A 20,480-nucleotide genomic window follows, 5' to 3' on the forward strand; every position below is an offset into this window, starting at 1 on the left:
GTACTACTGTACTCTATTATGTAATGCACTGTACTGTGCCATTACTACTGTACCTTGTCATATACAACCTCCGGGCTGTAATGTATACAGTAGATCTTCCGCCTGTAAGGCACACGTGTAGGCGTCCGCCTGTAATGCCCGTGTGAGCGTGCGCGTGCGCTTGTAATGCACACGTGTGGGCGTGCGCCTGTAATGAACAGGCGCCGTCGGGTACTGTACACATCCTGGCAATGATACCACACGGCCCCCCGCCCAAAACGAAGCCGCCCCGGCGCTGTACTCATTCTTGCGGGTTTGATGTCTCTGCTGCCTGGCGGTGTGTGAGCTTCAGTCCACTGACGTTCGTCTGGATTCCTGAAAGCCGACTTGGCTTCCGGGATCGGCGGTTTGGCAGGGCAGCCGGTGCCATCAGCGTGCTGGCAGATGTCCATTGCGACAATTCCCGACGTGTCCCGTTACTCCAGGCGTTCTTCACGATATAGACCAATGCGAAACTGGCGCACGCCTTACCAGGACTAGTCGTCGATTTCACGAAAGAACATAGTTCAACGAAGCTCTCTCATTGAGCATTTCCGATACAGTATGGAGTTTTCCGATACCAAGTTGCCATAAAGTGTTTCGTAACACGCTGCAAGCATCGAAATATTCTCGACTCCTCGGAGGTGTCCCTTCCCTCCGGGTGTCTTTCACGACCTACATCACTGCGCATGCGACGTTCCCTTAACATAACCCGGTCCCTGACCTCACGGAAGAATAGAACTTCACGTAGCTCTTGCCTTGAGCATGTCAGAAAGGATATCCATTTTCCCGGTACCATATCACCATAACGTTCTTGTTGGAGGCCATACGCGTCCATTTTAAATGTTTGACTAATGAGTCGTTACCAGAAAGTGGCGAAGGTGTTCTGGAACATTCAGGCCATGTCTGCGAAAGTAGCGTACGACTGCGTTGAAGGGCAAATTGCGCCGTGGTTGTCGTAACCTGTCTATCGGACTCTGAATCGATCGTTTTGATCATTATACGCGACAAATGCGTCAAATGAGTGCTCTTTTCTCCTGCCGTCGACGGCATATTCTGTTTCAGGAATGTGAGATCTTCGGAGGCGAAAGAAAGGTCTCTGAGGTCCCTGAGCACTGCCTTCTTTCGGTGTTCCATCACGTTGTTGATTATTGAAATTATTCCGAGTCTCATACCTCGCTGATTGCCTGCTGTCGGCAGCGGGCGAGTTTGGTAGTACGTCTTCAGACTCATTGTCGTATTGGACTCTTTGTGCAATATTTGCTTGGCTTGGGGCGGTCTTCTTTGACACCCGATCCCTGTTTATCGTCTCGGTAAGCCCATCACGAATAATTGTGACTGTGTGTGAGGTTGCACCAATGACCTCAAACGGTCCATCCGCCTTTGGCTGTAGCTTATTCCTGGAGGTCCCTCCACTTTACGTACGTAAAGGTACCTCTAGCCTCACGAATACTTTATCCCCAACATCCGCAGGGCTTGCTATTTTTCTGACATGCTTGTCGTAATTTTCCTTGTATCGCGCCTGAGCAGCTTCTAGTGTTTTGGTAGCTCCTTGTATGAGCCTTGTGAGATGCTCCATCAGCCTCATACGCTCGTGTCGAGTTTCCGACATCGTGCCATTCTTGGGAGTGTATTCTAAGGCCACGGGCCCAGGAGGTCGTGACAATACCAGTTCAAATGGGGTGCATCCCGTGCTGCGATGTACTTGCGTGTTATACGCGTACGTTAGAGGTCCACAGTACTCATCCCATGTCTTCTGATGTTCCAAGACATAATGGCGTATGCCGGATAATATTGTTTGGTTGAACCGTTCCACTTGACCATTGGTCTGAGGGTGATACGCTGTTGTAAACAGGTTGCCAATCCCCATGATTTGACAAATCTTTTGGAAGAACTTCGACGCGAACTGACCACCGTTATCGGATAGAAGATAGGCAGGTGGTCCATACGGATAAATCCAATTCTCGACGAAGGCTCTTGCCACTGTCATTGATGTGATGCTTTTCAGCGGTATCGCTCTTGTCACCTTCGAGAACCGATCGGATATGACTAAAAGGTATTGGTTCCCTTTTGTCGATCGGGGTAGAGGTCCCAAAATGTCGATGGCGACGAACTGTAGCGGTCTTCTCGCGGGGAAGAGTTTCAAAAATGTAGAGTCCGTGCGCAATTGTACTCTTTCGCGGGCGCATGAATCACATTGTCTCATACAAGCGTGACATTCCAATGCCATGGAAGGCCAGTAGAACGTGCGTCGCATTGTATACAACATCTTTGTACCCCCAGGATGACCTGATGTTCTTCTATAGAGGCATAGGTAAAGAACCTTTTGCCTTAACATCGTCGGTACGACAATTTGTCTGCAGTCGTCCAGAGGGGCAATGCGGACCAGGAGGCCGCGGTCGCCGACGTCGAAGCGACTTGTATCCTCATTGTCGACTTTCTCTTCAACATTTGACAGTATCTGTCGTTGGCTTGACAGATAACCAGCTCTTCGATTCGGACCGGGGATAGATATGTGTTCTCAGCGTTCACGACGCAAATCCCCTCGTCATTGAAATTTGACGTGATTGCATCGCGCCTGAGCTCGATCTCGACATCTTCGTCAACTTAATCTTCATCCATCCAAGCGCTGTTCTCTTGAACCTAGAAACACGGAATGTCTGAGTCAGGTTCGACCGCACACTCGCCAAATGTCGGCCGCCTTGACACAGCGTCTGCAATGCAGTTCACTGCCCCTTTGCGGTACTTGATTGTGAAATCGAACTCCAGTAGGCGGAGAGGCCATCGAGCAAGCCTGCCACTGGCGTCTGTTAGGCTCATCATCCACTTTAAGGATTGATGTTCGGGGTAGAGCTCGAAGTGCTTCCGCTCGAGGTATGGTCTCAAGATCTGCACTGCCCGAATTATGGCGAGGCATTCTTTTTCCCCGACGCTTTAATTCTTCTCAGCTGGATTCAGGGAGCGGCTCCAAAATCCTACCGGGTGACGAAGACCGTCTGAATGGGACTGAAACAGGTCACAGCCCACTTGTCGCTCACAAGCATCCGTGTCAACTGAGGAAGGCAGGTTCGAGCGCGGTAACTTAAGAATAGGAGGGCTTACAAGCGCAGTCTCCAATAACCCAAAAGCCTTGGATTGATCTGCAGAGAATTTCTCTAATTGGAAAAGCTTCCCCTTTGCCAAAAAGGCGTCCAGGGGTACCGTAGTTCGTGCAAAGTTCGGCACGAACCTTCAATACATGTTGCACATGCCGATGAAGGAGTGAAGCTCAGTTTGCGTCGCCGGCTCTTGTGCCCTCTTGATGGCATCCGTATTATTCTCCGGAACAGCCAGAAATCCAGGGCGGATAGCATTTCCAAGGTAGTCGAGATCCAAGTCATTAGTATCTGTCGATTTCGACTCTTCGCCTTCGTGACTAATGCTTTCCGGGCGTAAGAGCGAAAGAAGGCCAGGTCCTGCTCCTCCTCACCTTGTGACGTTTCTTGGGCGCCACTTGGCTAATCGAAGTCGACTGAAAGAATTTGATTGGGGGCCGTGACTGCATTCCAATCCGCTCTCGTTTTTGGAGCTTGGTCGCTGACCTAGAAAAGTTTGTAACGCGGACTAAAAATGGGACATGAGTCTGAATGTTGGCAAGTCCATTGGACAAACTGACTTGCTTTCTGAGATATAACTCCGGTCTTGTCTCTAGGACTACAGTTACAGAGGCTGGACAGGTGACTTGAACAGTCATTTCCGTGCCTGCCGGAATTTCGACGGCCTTTGTAATTCTGAGAAATATATCTCCGTTTCGTTTGGTATATTCACGTCGGTGAATTCCCGTGTCCGACTCCTGGTGGGCGTCATCGCAGGACTCCTTTGAATAGGGACTTCGTCTCCGGAGCGTAGCTCGACTGATCTTCTTCGGATATGAACGGCGGAAACATGGTCGTCCAGGAACGTACAACCCAATATGGCGTCTGCGCCTAATTGTCGTACGACAATGAATGGTTATCTCATGTGATAGCTGCCTAGCGCTACTGCAAGGTGGATTATTCCAACAGTCTCAAGCCGGTGATGCAAGGCGTTTGACAAAGAGACCAGCTCTTTTGAATTGTCAATTTGACTTTGTGCTTCCGGTGACAGCATGTCCAACCGAATCAAGTTTGGACCTGCTCGCGTGTCTAAGACGGTAAGCGCACTTCCCAATGATTTCTTCGAGAGGCCAATGAAGGCAGCGACCTTGTATTTGTACGTAGACAAGGCGCAGATGGGGTTCATCTGATATTGGTCAAGTCGAATCCAGCGGGGTAGACCATATGGTCGTTCAAGAATTTTTTCGGTTGTGATGTCAAGAGACGATACTGAGCCATCGCTCTCATCCTGGTCTGAGTAGGAAGAAACTCTGTGACGGTGAGCTTGGCGTGTCGGGGAGTCATATGCCGCCTTTTTAGGACCACTTTTTAGTTGCAATAAATCCAGTTTGTCTCGTAAGACCATGATTTGTCTTTCTGACGCTTGCATACGGGCTACTAGTGCCTCATGGTTCTGCAATGACACAGTGTCGTCGTAGATGCCATAGACTTGGTCTGTAATGCTTGTTTCTGTCTCTTGACGAATAGCCGGGATGGCTATCTTTAGTTTGGCATCGATCTGATTGGAAACGAATTCTTTGATCTGTTCCCAAAATTCTTCAGACGATGCAGTACTTCCTGCGGGAATGTTCTCATCCGGTGGCCCATCTCGAGGATATGTGGCGGCCAGGCTTTGGGCGGAAGCTCCTGCGCCTATATACTTGCCAGGTTGGCTCGGTGCTTCTTTGGTCTTTGCGACCATTGCAGCTGTTAAATCAGCTTGTTGCCATAACGGCGGGTTAACTTGAGTTCGGAAGGGTTACATCGATCGTGAGCGAACGACACGGCGACGAGCCAGATTCATTCGTCTCGCGCTTGACACAACCATCCCTTCTTGCCAGCAAAAGTAGTTGTAGTTGGTTGTTAACCTCTTCTAGGTCGGGAGACCATTGTAGTATAGTAGCGGTCGCCAGCTATGAGCTAGCTCGAGGAAGAGGTAACAACCAATAGGGGGTGTCCCGCAGTAGATCGGGACTGTGGTAGAGCAACGGGGAAGTACGTCGGCCGACTGTAAAAGCACGACGTACTGGTCGAAGTGCGGACCCGGAATGGGGCCAGAACTGGAAGGGGTGGTGTAAGAACACACAAAACAGGGGGAATCCGAGCCTAAAGACTAGTGTCAGACACGGGCGGAGCGCCGAGTAGCGGGAACTCCTAGAGGGACGAGCGGGACAGATGTCAATAGTGCCGCCAAGGCCAGAGGCTTGTCGTAGCCCGCGACTTGACAATCGTCACAATGCAGGGAGAGAGAAATAGGCCGTGCGACAGTAATACGCCCAGGCTAGAGGCCAGTCTTAGCCCGCGTGGTCGCAACGACAGAGTAAAAAGGAAAACAATTGAAACGTCGAGCGACAGTAACACGCCGAGGTTAGAGGCTAGTCTTAACCCGCGTAGTCGCAAAGACGGAGGAATGGAAAAGGTAAAGTAAAGGCAATAGAAGCCAGGGAAACGTCGCAAGACAGATGCCGACAATGTCGCCTAAGTCAGAGGCTTGTCTTGACCCGCGGTGTCGCACCGTCGAAGGAAATCCGTTCCCAAAAGATCCTTGACTGTTTACTGTCATTGCCCGGCGCCGTCGCTTAAATAAGCGAGGTCGCGGGGTCTTGGACATTGTCCGTCCTACTGTACTACTGTACTCTATTATGTAATGCACTGTACTGTGCCATTACTACTGTACCTTGTCATATACAACCTCCGGGCTGTAATGTATACAGTAGATCTTCCGCCTGTAAGGCACACGTGTAGGCGTCCGCCTGTAATGCCCGTGTGAGCGTGCGCGTGCGCTTGTAATGCACACGTGTGGGCGTGCGCCTGTAATGAACAGGCGCCGTCGGGTACTGTACACATCCTGGCAATGATACCACAGTCGTCGCCGATGATATTTCCGCGACTGGTGCCGTCTACTCAGACCATCCCGAAACCCGCCTCAGACATTCCGCAACACTCCTTCCCATCCCGTCCTTCCCCTCCCCTTTCTTTCCTAGCCCTCACTCAATACCCCTACCCCTCCTAATTCTCTCTTCAACTCCCGCACCATCATCAGGCCGCACAACATGCCCTCATCCCCTTCGTCTGTCCCAAGGACGCCGCCTCTAGGTCCTGGTGGATCACATGCGACCGTTCCTGACACGCCCCCATCAGCTTCCCGCCGGCATTCGAAGGCAGCAACTGCATTTCTAGTCAAACGTATGCCGGCCAACACAAAACGTGCCAACATATCCTCTCTCAAGGCACTGGCCCGCTTCACAACATCACGTCCCGGATTTTTGGATGCTGCGTTCAAAGGGGAAGAGCATCTGCGCGACCACATTCTCATGGGCGAGTCTCGTTCAGAATGGGAAATTCTAGAGACACGGAAGGCCGTATTTCCTGACTGCAACTACAGCCACATACCAGCGCACCACACTGCTTGGACGACCCAGCAGCTAAAAACCGTACGGTTCCATCTCATTGAATTCGTTGTAAACTACCGGTCGAAGTCCGGTGAGGAAGTCAAGCCAATTGCTATGAGAGGCTACATTTTAGGGCTTCAAAGAGCATTCAAATATGAGTGGGGTTATGATCTAAAGCTTCTCGAAGGGGATGTTTTCAATTGTCCAGCAGAAGGGCTCATGGCTGTGCTAGACAACAAGTTTAGCTTGCAGCAATCGACGGGAGTTGTGGCTGAGAGCGACAACGTACTGTCGAAAGAAGACGTCATCAAGCTTTATGAGTCGCCACTGCTGGACCGCGATACGCCCCTGGGATTTCAAGCACGTCTAGTATTTAGTGTCGCATTGATCACAGCAATGCGCCGTTCTGCATTGGTGCATTTAACAGTTGGACAAGTGCAGAAAATAACTTGTGGCGGGGAGCAGGTGTGGAAAATATGTGGAGTTATTGGCAGCCGCGTGGGTGCTTCGAAAACGGCGACGGGAGGGTGGAAGGCTGTCCAGGACAAGCCTCAGGAGGTGTGCGTTGGGAACAGGACGTGTCTTGGCGGCAAGCTCAATTTATTTGAGGATCTCGAAGACTACATGCGGATTAGGAACTCGCTCGATTGCGGAAGCGACCGATTCTTTTTGGCAGCTAATGCTCGCGCAACGACGTTTGAAAACTTTTTCAAGCGCCAGCACCTAGGCCGGAATGCATTTGCACGTATTGTGGGGAGCATCTGTAGAAAGGAGGGAATTACAGGGACTGGATTCAAGCAAGGTATGACGTTGCATTGATTGAGAGGCTCTGTGGTGACGTTGCTGTTCGAGGACGGCCAGAACGATGTGAATGTTGCAATGAGAACAGGACACCGTGATCTGTCGTCATTGAAAAACTACCACAACCTACGAGGTGCTCTCCGAATGCAGCAACAAGCCGCAATTTTTGGAGACTCAAATGCGAATCGTCAGAAGGTGGAGGTCGGGTGTGAAGATCAGGTGGCGCAGGACGGACAAGAAAACTTAGCAGCAGGCGGTGAGGTGGAGGAATGTTTTCAGGAAGGTGGCACAGAAAAAGAAGACAGTAATATGCGCCTTTTATCTGGCGTCCAGAATATCAGCGGGGGCGTTTTCACTATTAATGTGAACAATCACTACCGCTAAGACTACTTTTGGTATGTCGCATCGTCAGTAGTGTTCTCTATAGTACGCTCGAGTAAACTTTGTCGTCCTGATTTGTCTGCACAGTAGTGCAGACAAATAATGATTTGTCTGCGCAGTAGTGCAGACAAATAAGGGCCTTGCCCTACTGTGTTCGATTTTGTTAAGCTTGTTGCCCGAATTGTCGCCGCGGTAGTGCAGACAAATCAGGGCCTTACGTTTGTCCCGTATGTCACGGTGCGTATGTCCCCCTCAACCGGTAGACAATTACGAGTGTGTCGCACCCGACAGCGCCTTACCTTGGCCATTCGCTTCTGCAGTATACATCATTTGCATTTGATGTCAGGTATGTTCTCCCTCCGCCATTATACATTATAAAACCACCGTTTTCCATTGCGAAGCATTGACGCCTGCATTGCCATTACTATTTGAGCACCAGCACCGTTTTGCCACACTTTTATATGTCCACTTTTAACCACTCCTGGATCAACTGTGGCGACCATGTCGTATTGTAGTAACTCGTAACACCGAACTGCAGTTAAATCTCACTGTTTACGCTGATGTCCATTTACGTGGTCATTATGACGGCCATGTCCAGAAATTCCCAACATACAAACATAAACAAGAAGAGGAAAAAACCAAACCGCCTTTCAGGGCTCGCACTCTTACGGCTGAGCGATTGATGTCATTGTTAAACTATTACACCCCCTTGCAGCAAACGCACACTGTACGGTCAAGATTGGTGACGCCATTGCCGATGGCAGCTTCTCGGATAACAAGGCAGTTGCTGATGCACTGAAAAATGCGGCAGCTGTTCGTTTCCTCGTTCCGTGCCCTGTTCTTCACTCCTTTCCACCCCATTCTCATTTGCTTCTCCATTTATCTCTGTAGCTGCAGCCTCATTCACCTCTGTAGCTGCAGCCTCATTCACCTGCCCATTGGACTCTTCGTTCTGCTGTACAACCGCCTCTGTATGGCTATGCTCAGGGGTCTGCTCGCCCTGCTGTTCACTTGCGTGATGGATGTGCTCTTCACGGGAGTTTTCAGGTTGCTCCACTTGTTCAATTTCATTTGCTTTTTGGTTTTCCACTGCTTCTTCTTCTTGCCGTTCGGTTTGCTCTTCACCTTGAACTACTTGCATTTCTTCCACATCTTGCCTCTCGTCGTGATCCCCCGTCACCTCAATAACTTCTTGCCTTGGACGCTCATACTCCTCTTTTGGCACAACGTCACCGTGTGCTTCGATGTGCACGTGGATTGCCTGCCCACTCCTCACTTGCGCGACGAACTCCCTCAAAACCGCTCTGCTTCCGGAACTCAGCTTGACTGATTGCCCTTCTTGGCGTATCCGATCCATGATCTTATCTAACACCCCAGCGCTTGTCTCAAGACTTTGCATTGCGCTGGTAAGGGTAAGCCCGTTCTGAAGCTCGCCCAGAAAAAACATCTCTGACGCTCTTTGGGCACTCTTAGTTTGTTCAGGTTGCTCACACCCTGATGTGCTTTTCGCAAAGAAAGCACAACAGCGTCGGTGACATTCCTTCGCGTTCCATACACGACAAGGATTGGCGTCTCCGACGACCTCGCTCACACCTTGATAGCGTGTTCGCTTTGTAGGTGGCATTCCATCTACTCGGGATCCGTCTTCCAATCTCCGCTTCTCGCTTCCGATACCGTCCAACACCTCATTTTTCGCTACAGAATCCATCAGACCCTCAGCAGGTGCACCTGCAATATCTGCCAATGGCGCGCCCGCCTCTACTGCCGCAGCCAGGAGCGCAACTTGGTGCATATCCGTTTCAACCTGGCTTGCTATTGAGGGTCGTCCTACGTCGGCAACTTCACGCGTCGTGTCGCCTCGTACCTCTGCATGATGGTCCTCCGATGTGACGGCTGCAGCAGCCATCATGGGACTGCTGCCTGTACCATCCCTTAAAACCTTTCCCTTTTTAGACGCCCTGGCATATATCCCGCTTTTCACATAGCTTCTTCTGCCAGTCTTGACCGCTGTCTGAGACGGGTGATGCTTTTTATGCCGGGCCCTCCGATTCTTAAACCACAGCACCATGTTATGCATTGGCATTCCTATTGTGGTTGAGAGGTAATGTAACGTAGCGGCAGAAGGGGTTGGATCCTGTTGGAAAGCTTGTATGAGCAGACGCAATTGCTCCGCAGATGCATGGTAACGCTCTGAGGTACGCCGCCTTGAAGCATTTGCATTGTTGTGGTTCCCTCGGGCGAACGACCCAACCGGTTTCTCGATTTCCATCGGCCGGTCTGGAAGTGCACCCGCAGACAAAATGCCATCTGCACCCGCGGGCTGCAACGGCCCCTCAGGCACAACCACGGTTGCAGCCTCTAACAAAGGCTCATGTGTGTGTTGCTGCTCGGAGTGCTCAGCTTCAATAGCCCCCTCTGGCACAGCGCCATGCGGTTGCACCTCCTCATCGTGCTGTGCCTGTTGTTCCTGCGACCTATCCGCTTGTGCCTGCGGGTCCCCCGCGTGCTCTTTATGCTCATGCGGAGGAATGTCGTCATGCTCGTGATGGTGGTACACGGCCTCATGAACGCAGAGTTCTGTGGCATGCTCGTGCTCTACGGCCTCCGCGTCCCCTTCATCAGCTTCCTCCTCCTCCGGGCGAACGTCGTGGGCATGCCCGCATGGCCGAGTAGGCCTCTCGTCGGGGTGTGTGTGGTCGTGTTCGTGATGCTCATCGGAATCGGGAAGGGGCGCGTCGTGCGGGGGGGGCGGGGCCTGGTCTTGGTCGTTCGTTTGCTCCTGTTCGTGCTCGTGCTCAGGCACGGGCTCCTGCTCGTGGTGTTGTTCGTGCTCATCGGAGGCGTCCATAGCGGAAGAGCGGAGAGCGGAATTGGCTCCCGAGAAGATCCGGTTCACGGTCTAGCCGCAGATCCAGAGGGACTGCGATCGGCTCCTTGAGCACCTAAGGTTGAGCTCTGTACACAACCGAATTCGTCATCAACCGCGTCGCTGTCGGCCTCGAGAAAGGGTGAAATAACAAAATCGCCCGGGCAGGGGCTTGTAATTGTTTACGGTAATTACACGGCCACAGTTGGTAGAGTTCAATTGCGCAATTACGTTTTGATGCTCGCTTTCCTTGCTTTCCTACGATTCGAGCGATTACTCAGGAGGTGCTCTGATTAGGACTCCCCATTCGAAGGGCGATGGGCACGTCGAGTACACGCCCGAATGACAATGGCATCGCAAGAGCCAAACCTTGACGTCTCCTCGCATTCAGAACTACAAACAAAGTCTCACTCTCACACAACCGCGACTTCCCCCGTACTTTCCCGCGCCCCCTCCCGCCGTAGCCGCGGTCTCAGACCCTCCTCCCCCAGTGCGCTCTCTCTCACTCTCAGCGCGCCATCCTCCATTCCTGATTTTCTGCATCGCACCGGCCACGGGACGTACATCGGGCTCTTCGAAGCCACAGGTCTGTCTCTTCTGCATGTCCTCTGTCTTTCTAGTGAGGAGCTTCGCGATGACGTTGGCGTCGAGATCCTTGCGCATCGGCGCAGTCTGCTGATCGCCTTCGCGGAGGAGCGTACCCGGCTCTCAATGGTGCATCCCCGTGCGAGTACCGGAGCTGCGTCGGTACCTGAATTCGGCAGAATCCTCGCGCATTTGTCCAATGTGCGGACGTTGCACTCATGGATGCGCATGGGAGGGCAGCTGGCTATCTTTGCACTTGCCTTCCCTTCTCTCGTTCCCTTTGTCGGGAAGGAGAATTTAGTCACAGGCTTCGCATTTGGGCTAATTGGTGCTGCATTGCTCTTACACGCGTACGGCGCACTTCGGTATTGGGGAGTACTCATGACGTTGGAGCGAAAACAGGAGTTTAAGGCTGATTGCTGGGGCGTTGCAGGTGTATTGCTACTGGTATTGGCTGTTGCAGGCGTTGTCGGGGCCATACTAGGCATTGGTGGGCGCCCCGTGACGGTAACCGACTGATCCTGCACTCTGCTTGTCCCCTGCGATGCTGCAATTAAAGCGTTTATATGTCAACTATCCAGGTGTTACATCTGGATCTTTGCTGCGTCGATCATGTCCATTAATTTGCCTTGTTGGAGAAGTTCGATCGTATCTGGTTTTGAAAGAAACACGCGCAAGGTCGAAAGTTAGAATCGCAAGGTCTGTCGCCTGTGCCGTGACAATATCTTCGCAACCACGTACCGTCGCATCCGCCTACATGTTTCCCGCCAATGAAGACATTTGGCACTGTTGTTTGTCCGGTTTCCTCCGCGAGGAAGCGTCGGATCTCGCCGCCATCCGTTCGCAAGTCGACTTCCCACACGGTGTGCTCAGCGCCGAGTTCTTCGAAAAGGGCTCTAACGCGCGTGCAGTATGGACAGTAAGAACCTGAAAAGACCATTATTGGCGAAGATGCGATTGCGTTGCGAGCAGTTTCAGCGGCGGAAGAAGCTGTTGCACAGACCCATCGGGAAGGCGGTCGGCGGGCTGGTTGAGTAGAGGGCTTTGCGACAGTCCGACGGCACACTAGTGCTCCTCCAGGTGTGGTCAGGGGAAAGGCCCGTGCAAGCGCAGAGGCGAAGGCGAGCGGCATGCTGAAGACGGTGCAACCGACGATGAATAAGACGCGAGCAAGGGTGACGATAATTAGCACGCCAACTTTCCGCCTCCGAAGTCTATCGCCAGTACACGCCTACTTCTGAGCTCTAAATTACTGCCCTCTCTTTCCTCTTCCACTCATGTGAACCACAAAGCAGATGATGCCCTGCTACAGGCTAGATTTTGGGGGGACCAAATCAGCTCCGAGAGCTGATTCCTGAATTTATTGCTAAATAAAAAAGAAGGTGGCAACTTGAAATCCGACAATTCCCGCCATCTAACCTATTTGAAATTTCAAATAGAATTCTCAAAGAAGTATCGGGCTCTACCAAGGGTAGTGTAGTAAGCCCTTCCCTCGGTGCGTTCGCTACTTGCGCTAACAGCAAATGAACAGAACTCCCTTTCTATCACCCAGCTCCGTCTTGTTCCTTGTTTCACAAATCTTCAGATTTCTGCTCTCCTTACTCTTCCGCGCCTTCTCCCCTCTCTCCAGCGCCATGCCGGCCACATCCCCAACTCCCCGCCATGTCCTCACCAAGACGACGCCAGAGGGCAATGACGGGCGTCCCTTTCGATCTCTGCTTCGTAAGCGAGACGCTGAGTTCAAGGCGCTGCAAACACAAAACTTCGAGCTCAGCATGAAGATATATCACCTCGAGCGCCGTCTCGTTGAAGGAGTAGAGCCTCGCCGTGCGTCTGCCGAGCCCGAGGCGGATAACTTTTACGACTTTGACGACGGTGGGCCTGACCGCAAGGGCATTAACACAACAAATTCTGACTTTGAAGATAACAACCCTCTGGTTCAAGCCCTGCGAAAGGAACTCAATTCCATGCGAGCCAAAAATGATCATCTAACCGAAGACAATCATCATTTGACTGATACAGTGGATGATCTTCGTGAAAAGAACATAGCGGATTCCGACACAGCTGAGGATAGGGTAGCGGGGCTTCACGCCCAAATTCAAACTCTAACTAATCAAGCAGAGGATTTGCAAAGCGAGAAGATGACACTTGAAATTGAACTTGCGCAGTTGCGAGAGAGCCTACAAACCACTCTGGAAGAAAATGAGAGTAGGCAACGAAGCAAGACTGCCACTCTGGCTAGATGCGATGGACTTCGAATTCAGCTTGATGCTACCGCTAGCGTATTAGCGCAGATCACCGAAGAGAACAGAAACGCCTTGCAAAAAGTAAGCGAAAAAACCACGCAGATGATTGCCATGGAGATGGAATTGGAAGAGATGAAGTCATTTGTAAAAAAGGCTCACAGTGGAAATGAAAAGGCGGTACAAGAAATGCAAGCGGCATGCACTATGATTGAGAATCTCCGACTTGAGAGAGATACCGCCACCAAGCGGTTTGAACTTGAAAGAAAGAGCAAAAAAGTCTGGACTGAGACAGAAAAGCAATTACATGGGGATAAATTGCTGCTTTCCGGAAACGAAGGTGCACTCGAACAGTTCCTAAACCTATTGCTGAAGCAAGGGAAGGTATACGAGAACAGAACTGACTATGAACCGGAGTGGCAAGAGATGATTATCAACGATATGAATGAATGCCTCCGGGCACTGTACCGCTCACAACGGGAAGTAGAAGCGAAGAGAGAGCATTTTATTGACAGCCTTTGCTTACCTTCTCGTAAGGAGTCCTCCGGGGTCGGTTCTCAAGCCACTGCGACGGCAATCGTTTCGTAGTGCATCAGACATCGCAGGCGTTCTAGGATTCCTACATCCATGAAAGGCTCGGAGCCCAACTTCAGCCGACCAAGACGAGACCGAAGTGATGATTTACTCATCCAATGTCTTTAACCAACGCCACCTGTACATCGCAATCTGTTATGTTAAGTCGGTCTCGGCATCCTTCACTTCCTCCTCAAATGTTGATCCAGCTCTTCTTTCGACGTCATCTTCGACAGCTCCCGCATCAGATTGAGTTGGGACCGCAAGCTGTTGCTCAGTAGCGGATGAGTCCGTGTCCTCCTCGGGTTTGGTATCTGGCGGTGATGTTGTAGCGGAAGGGGCGTTGATATTACCAGCTTCAGCTGTTTCCACTCTCTTCACACTATTCCACAGGCACGCGAGGCTTGGGACTTGATCTGTGGAAACACCGAAGCCCCTGATATCATCCATAAACTTAGCGACATCAAGGTACAGTTGCATTGAAATTTTTTCTATGACACTCATCGCGGAACCAGACCCAGTTGAAGTCCCGCTTCGACCTATGTTGAGTCGGCGCAATGTAGCTTCACTGCTCTTGTTCCGTTGCAGTAGGTCTGTCGCCATGTTAAAATACTCCATGGATGTCTGTTCGCACACCACTGTCGCAATCTTAGTTCGCTCCACTAGTTCAATCGCATCTTCGTATTCCTTCGTGAATATTTTTAAAGGCCGCAGGATTTTTGGAACGAAGGTAGAGTGGGTATTCGGTGCCTGCTTGGAGGACATTCGGTAGGTTGCAAGGATACCCCGCAAGGGCTGGAGATTCTCCACACAGCTCTTGGCGAGAGAGTCTGATATCGAGCGTGAAAGCTCCGGGAGAAGGGAAGAGTAGCTGTCGCAAGCATCTGAGAATGCACTGTCCAGACTGTCAAGAACTTCTGAGGAGATTGAAGATGCTCGCAAGCGCAAAACAGAAGAAAGCTCGGCTGGAATGCGTTTTTGCACAAGAGTAATGTCGTAGAATACTCGAGCTGCCCCCTTTGGAAGTGCGTCAGACGAAGTCCATTCGCCAGCCAGGCCAGTGCGAACCCACGTGGAGTATCGCGCTAGGAGCTGGAGCGACAGGCGCAAGAACCGATGAGTTAGAGAGGGTAAAAATACATCTTGAGACCAACAGCGTCGCAGGGATGCGACCAGACTAGCCGTTGGTATTGCCCGATACACATCCGTCCTCAAAAGCCTTGAACCGGAATCGCTCTTGTCATTCGTAGCGAAAGGAGAACCTGCCAGCGGAGCAGGACCCTCGCTGAGATGCTGGTCAAACTTGCTTGTTACTTCCTGAAAGCGAAGCTGGAAGTACACTGGCAAATTCCAGTGCTTCCAGAAGTCTTGGGTCGGTGCAGATTTGCGCAACTCATTACGATGCAGTTCGCTCCCAACACCTGCTTCAATGGCAGCGTACAACCTATTCCCTGCGAGCACGCTTTGATGAAACACGTCCGGTATACCTGGGGAAAAGGCAGCCGACATATGAGATGATATTGCGTTTTGAATTTGAGGCCATACTGCCCGCCCCACAAAGTCTAGCTTTGCTCTTAAGCGCTCCTCAGCCTCACAAAGACTGACAATCGGCATTACCTTTTCTCCAAGAAAGTTTATAACTTCCGCTTCGGCAGCTTCCAATGCATCCGCAGCTGTCACAGAAATCTGCTGCGATCCATCCGCTTCAGGTTTATCCTTGGAGAGCTTCCCACGGGGAGCCTGTGCGGTGGCCCGCTTCCTGTTTTTTTCCGCAACTGCTAGCATTGGTGTCATTCGGAGATGTTGAGCGGTGAATGGTGAAACGATTTCACGACGGAAAAAAGCTTCTGCCGCAGCAGTCATACCCGATACTACGTACATAGCAAGCACACGACTCAGTATTTCAATATTGTAGACAGACTCTGTCTTTTTCGCTGCTTTTGGGAAGAGCGCGCGACGGAGCCAAGCTTCAAGACAGGTTCGTACACCGCGGCGGATAGCTGATATGCGAACAGAAATAGAGCTCAAGAATGCACCATTGATCGCACGACTGAGTACGAAAGAGAGTTGTGCAGCTTCGCCGGCAATCCTTTCAACTAGACGCAACCCCTCCTCGCTTGGTTTGCTCGCCATGGGTGCATACTCTCTAAGCAAACGCTCACACTTCAGCAACAAGTCATTGGCGCCGGTGAGAGTGCGTAGTGCGCTGGTTTTCGATGCAGCCTCACGACGCGCTACAAGCGTTCTATCCAAGCTCGAGATCTGATCATTCAATGAACTGAGAAGCGCAGCCAAATCGCGACGCAAAGTAAGGAGAGGTTTCGAGGCTGCATCGGAAAGAGCGTCCGCGTCTGCAATTGCCGGGCCGAAGGAAGTGAATGTGTGAAAGTCTCGTTGCACGCAGCTGACCAATTCGGCTTGCAGAGATGACATGTGAGAGCGCAAATCATCACGCACTACGCGAAGGGGAGCATGCACGCGCACTGAGGCAATAAAGGATTGAGGAGTGAAGGATGATGAGATAAGGTCTGCTGGATTGAACGACAAGGACTTGGATTCAGACGACGAGGCGCCCATCGACGAGATCTTTGAGCGCGGCGGCGCCAATTTCGCTTGCATGGCGCCGTGCAAGGCTGAATCTGTCTGCGAGGAGGAGAGGGCGGTCGAACGGCAGGCGGTGAGCAAAAGCTGCGGAAACCTTAGCTGACATCAGAAGGGGCCAGCTCGAAATTGGGAACAAAACGGGCACCTTGATCAAAAAATATATTGATATTCGGAGCAAAGTGCATCGGCTTTTAATTTTTTTGCATGCCCCATGCCCCGTGGCCTAGCTCTGAACGATGTTGTTCCCTCAAGCAGAGCATTTCTCTGCACTGTTGCATGTCTGTATATTCTGTTGCATGTCTGTTATTTACGTTTAGATAAATGTTACAATATGGCACCATCACAGTAATGGAAACATAAGCACTAGCATGCTAATGGATGCGAGTCACCTGTTGCGATGCCTTGATGTGTCGGACAAGCCGTGTATGAGGTATTACTTCATTTAAGTTGGGCACCTCCGCACCGCAGAACGCATCTTTAGTTCTGTGAACAATAAGAGTCATTGGTCAGTGTCTCGTTCCAACCATCGCTTCTAAGCTGCCTTCCGCAACTGCTCACAAACAACTGTTCTGATAGATGACCACAGCCCCATGCATAAACTCTGTTCGCTCTGCCCTTGAAACGAATTAGTTTGTACTTCTACTGTTGCAACCTGGAACGAAACTATGCCCTCTGCATCAGAAGGGCTACTAAGGGCTACTATTCACAGTGCGACTTTCGAGTGAAGGCAGATGCGCAGTCTGTTGATTGACCTGCAAATCTACATGCGGTAGTTGAAAGTGTGGAGTCGAGACTACCGCTGCCCACATTGCATGACGTATTTGCCAACGTTGCTCACGATCCAAGCACCCGGTGCCGCAGGCGATTCTTTGCCCCATCCGGCAAACTTCACAAGCTTCGGAATTTCACCGGGAAGTCGCGCGCACTCAACCCCTGTACCACTAGTATGAGTGTTCCACGCCCGCACGACGGAGTCATCTCCACCCGCCAGGAGGATTCCGCCAGTAGTTGTTTCCTCAATGTCAAATTTTAGACTCTTGTGAGAGTTTCTATGTCCGTTGAACACCACGGCAGGTTCCGAAGAATATTTTCGCAAATCCCATTTCGCTAAATTGTTGCTTTTGTTCCTCATGCATGATACATACAAATAGTTTCCGTCTGTACTTAACTTCAAGTCAGTAACTGCCGAATGCTTTTTCGAAGGTCTGAAAGAACACGCTGGTCGATGAGGCCGCGTCCTAACATCCCATATATATATATTGCCAATGCGTGTACCAGTCAGCACCTGATTTGGCGTCGCCGCAACAGATAGCCCAGCTGAACCATCTGGGTGCGGAAATCCTGTGAACCGACCAAGATCAAAACGTTGCGTCATCGTATCCCCGGCAATAAATACGTTGCGCGATTGATTCTCAATCGTAACAGCATGTGATGGCTCCATGCTATGACAGCGCATAAAAGAGGACGGACGAGACCTTTCTTCACTGGAGCTTCCAAGAGGGCAAACGGTGACTATATGGTGAATGTCGTTTCGATAAACGATACAGCTCGTTGCGGCAACCAGTCCAGGAGGGCATGACCAATACATATCCAGGATATCAAGGCCGTTTAAGAAGTAGCCTTCAATTTCGAAAGTCGGGTAAGTGCAAAGCGCTATTCTCTTGCAACCTCGAAGTACCGGTATTGCATCAGGCATGTATGAATCATTTGCTTGCTGCCGACGTTCGCGGAAATGAACCGGCTTTACTTTTGAGTTCGCAAGCAACGTCATTGGCAGGGAATGTGGAATCATCGCATCTCGCCCCTCCTCTGTGCGACGCAAAAATTGTGAAACAGAAGACCCTCGTTTAGCTTTTTCTGCACTTAGATGTTCAGGTCCATTGGAAGAACGACTGGGAGGCCCCCTGTTATCATTCGTTCTTCGAAAGTACCGATTCCGCGATGCATCATACCACATGCCGGGAATCTCCGGCATCGCTGATGTCGAGGCCATTTTCCATAGCACGGTAGAGGTCCAAGGCGCAGTCGATTAGTTTTCCCGTCAAGATACCGGCGGTCTGTGCAGTCTAGTCAAAGATCAAACTAAGCAAAACCTCAACCGGAAGTATTCCAAACCTTGAACTTAGAGCCGGCTTCGTCCAGAAATCAATATCGAACTGTTGTCAACGAAATTGATGGTAGAAACGCATTACGAACTGCTTTTCCTTTGCTCCCTTCAATGCCAGGCGTCTGCTCTCTGTTCGACTACAATTCGTCGCCGAGTGCCAAGATGTCGTAGGTGTCCTAAAACAGTTTTTTAGAGGAGGCGAGTACGAGGAGTTTGACTTAATCACGCACTTACCCATGCAGATATTCTTATATTTTGGATGAAATTTTCAGTACAGTATGATATACTGCACCCTTGGGTACTGTATTTTAGCCTCCTCGACGCCGTCGCATACTCGTAAGTCGCGCGTTGCTCGGATGCGCTCTTTTCTGCTCAGTACATCTTCTTTCGCTCCATTTCGGATAACGTTACGCACATCCTTCGCTACAAACAGGATGGGATCTGGTGACCCGCTATCCCGCACCACAGACCAAATTAGGGCATCCAAGAACTTAAAGAAGAAGAGGAAAATCATCGCAAAGAAAAAGAGGGTAAAGGCAGAGAAGCGCAAGCGCAAAGGAAAAGTAAAGAAGCTGGCAGCTTTAAGGAAGAGTCAGGAACCGGGTGAAAGCAGCAATCCGCTGGAGAAAGAGAAGGACGCGACTTTGTCGTCTGCTTGATTGGACACATGGCAGCCGTCCTGATCAATTATGTCGGACCAGACGTCAAAGGACAGTCCCTCCGTAGCCAGTGTTCTACTCGGGCTTTCCTACCTTCTTTCACAGGTAACCCAAGAGTTGATTCCCCCTGAACTGGCTTGGATTCGTCCAAAAGTAATGGAACCCTTCATGCGAAACATGCGCCAGTGCTCTTCACCGCATGGGATTGGATCGACCATGCAGAAGAAGGGCTTTTTGCTGCGCATGAAACATGCTCGGTTGACATAAACCAAACCTGTCTTCGTTCAGTATCGAGTTACTAGGACGCGCTTTCAAACCCTGAGTCGCGTCGAAGGACGTCTGAACGTCGCCGCCAAGGGAGTTGCCAGCTTATGTTTCATCCTGCATTCCAGCTTCTTGTTCTCTGCATTGTGACTATTGTCATGTAGTTACATTTGATACGGACTGGGTAGTTTTCAACGGCGACCGGGTGATAACAAGAGCTTCTCAATACCTGCATCAAGCCGTGGATAACGGCCTTGAAAATGTAAAATGGCACTACGGTGAGCGAGAAGTTTCGGAGAGGGTTGAGCGCCGTCGGCGTTCTCTCTGTAGATTCTGCACCGAACCTGCTCGCACACTTGTCATTCACATGCACATCCCGAGGTCTAACGGCACTGCCTTGGCTCTTGTATTGAAGTCGGAATGTGGCTCCGGCCCATTCCTCAGCATCAGACGAGTTACTAGTTGCAAGGTGGTGTCCCCATGTTCTGACAGACCCAGAGCTTCCCCTCACAGCAGTTCGACAAAGCCTGTGTTCTGCGAAGCACAAATCATATTCAACGCCATATTCGCGGAATCGCAAAACGCAAGAATCATTTCTTGCTGATTCGGATTCCTGAATGATTCTGGACGGGCACGGGCACATTCTATTCATAAACCTTGTTACATCAGGATGGCCGTGCGGTGTTCATGTTACATATTCTCAACTTCAGATGCAATACCGACATCTCAAGCTTCCTGGTATTAAGCCCCTTGCCGTGAACGTTTTGTGTGATCCTCTTGCGAGATTTGTCTCCCATTCTACCAACTTGCAAATTGCAGAATTGCCATAGCACTATGGGACTGGGGTATCAACCGCGAATTTTCCCTTTCTTTA

The 20,480-nt window shown here is 50.9% G+C and overlaps 7 protein-coding genes; 1 reads left to right on the plus strand and 6 right to left on the minus strand.

The window, feature by feature from the left end:
- Positions 1–8,438: 8,438 nt before the first annotated feature.
- On the minus strand, positions 8,439–9,788 carry CHC_T00003953001 (hypothetical protein). Its single transcript, XM_005715202.1, has one exon. The coding sequence runs from the start codon at positions 9,786–9,788 to the stop codon at positions 8,439–8,441; it is 1,350 nt and encodes a 449-aa protein (XP_005715259.1).
- Positions 9,789–9,790: 2 nt separating this feature from the next.
- CHC_T00003954001 (hypothetical protein) lies at positions 9,791–10,012 on the minus strand. The gene has a single exon (XM_005715203.1). The coding sequence runs from the start codon at positions 10,010–10,012 to the stop codon at positions 9,791–9,793; it is 222 nt and encodes a 73-aa protein (XP_005715260.1).
- Positions 10,013–10,412: 400 nt separating this feature from the next.
- On the plus strand, positions 10,413–10,643 carry CHC_T00003955001 (hypothetical protein). Its single transcript, XM_005715204.1, has one exon. It carries the CDS (start codon positions 10,413–10,415, stop codon positions 10,641–10,643), a length of 231 nt encoding a protein of 76 aa, XP_005715261.1.
- Positions 10,644–10,984: 341 nt separating this feature from the next.
- On the minus strand, positions 10,985–11,539 carry CHC_T00003956001 (hypothetical protein). Its single transcript, XM_005715205.1, has one exon. It carries the CDS (start codon positions 11,537–11,539, stop codon positions 10,985–10,987), a length of 555 nt encoding a protein of 184 aa, XP_005715262.1.
- An 81-nt stretch (positions 11,540–11,620) lies between these two features.
- On the minus strand, positions 11,621–12,288 carry CHC_T00010347001 (Glutaredoxin, GRX4). XM_005715206.1 is given in 3 exon segments: positions 11,621–11,740; positions 11,741–11,808; positions 11,898–12,288. 2 exon segments carry the CDS (start codon positions 12,286–12,288, stop codon positions 11,741–11,743), a joined length of 459 nt encoding a protein of 152 aa, XP_005715263.1. The 3' UTR covers positions 11,621–11,740.
- A 1,598-nt stretch (positions 12,289–13,886) lies between these two features.
- Positions 13,887–16,549, minus strand: CHC_T00003958001 (hypothetical protein). XM_005715207.1 is given in 2 exon segments: positions 13,887–14,128; positions 14,129–16,549. 1 exon segment carries the CDS (start codon positions 16,547–16,549, stop codon positions 14,129–14,131), a length of 2,421 nt encoding a protein of 806 aa, XP_005715264.1. The 3' UTR covers positions 13,887–14,128.
- An 820-nt stretch (positions 16,550–17,369) lies between these two features.
- On the minus strand, positions 17,370–18,368 carry CHC_T00003959001 (hypothetical protein). Its single transcript, XM_005715208.1, has one exon. It carries the CDS (start codon positions 18,366–18,368, stop codon positions 17,370–17,372), a length of 999 nt encoding a protein of 332 aa, XP_005715265.1.
- Between the last annotated feature and the right edge of the window lie 2,112 nt (positions 18,369–20,480).

The sequence above is a fragment of the Chondrus crispus genome, genomic scaffold, assembly GCF_000350225.1.
Source record: "Chondrus crispus Stackhouse genomic scaffold, scaffold_207, whole genome shotgun sequence".
Classification (NCBI taxonomy): Eukaryota; Rhodophyta; class Florideophyceae; order Gigartinales; family Gigartinaceae; genus Chondrus; species Chondrus crispus.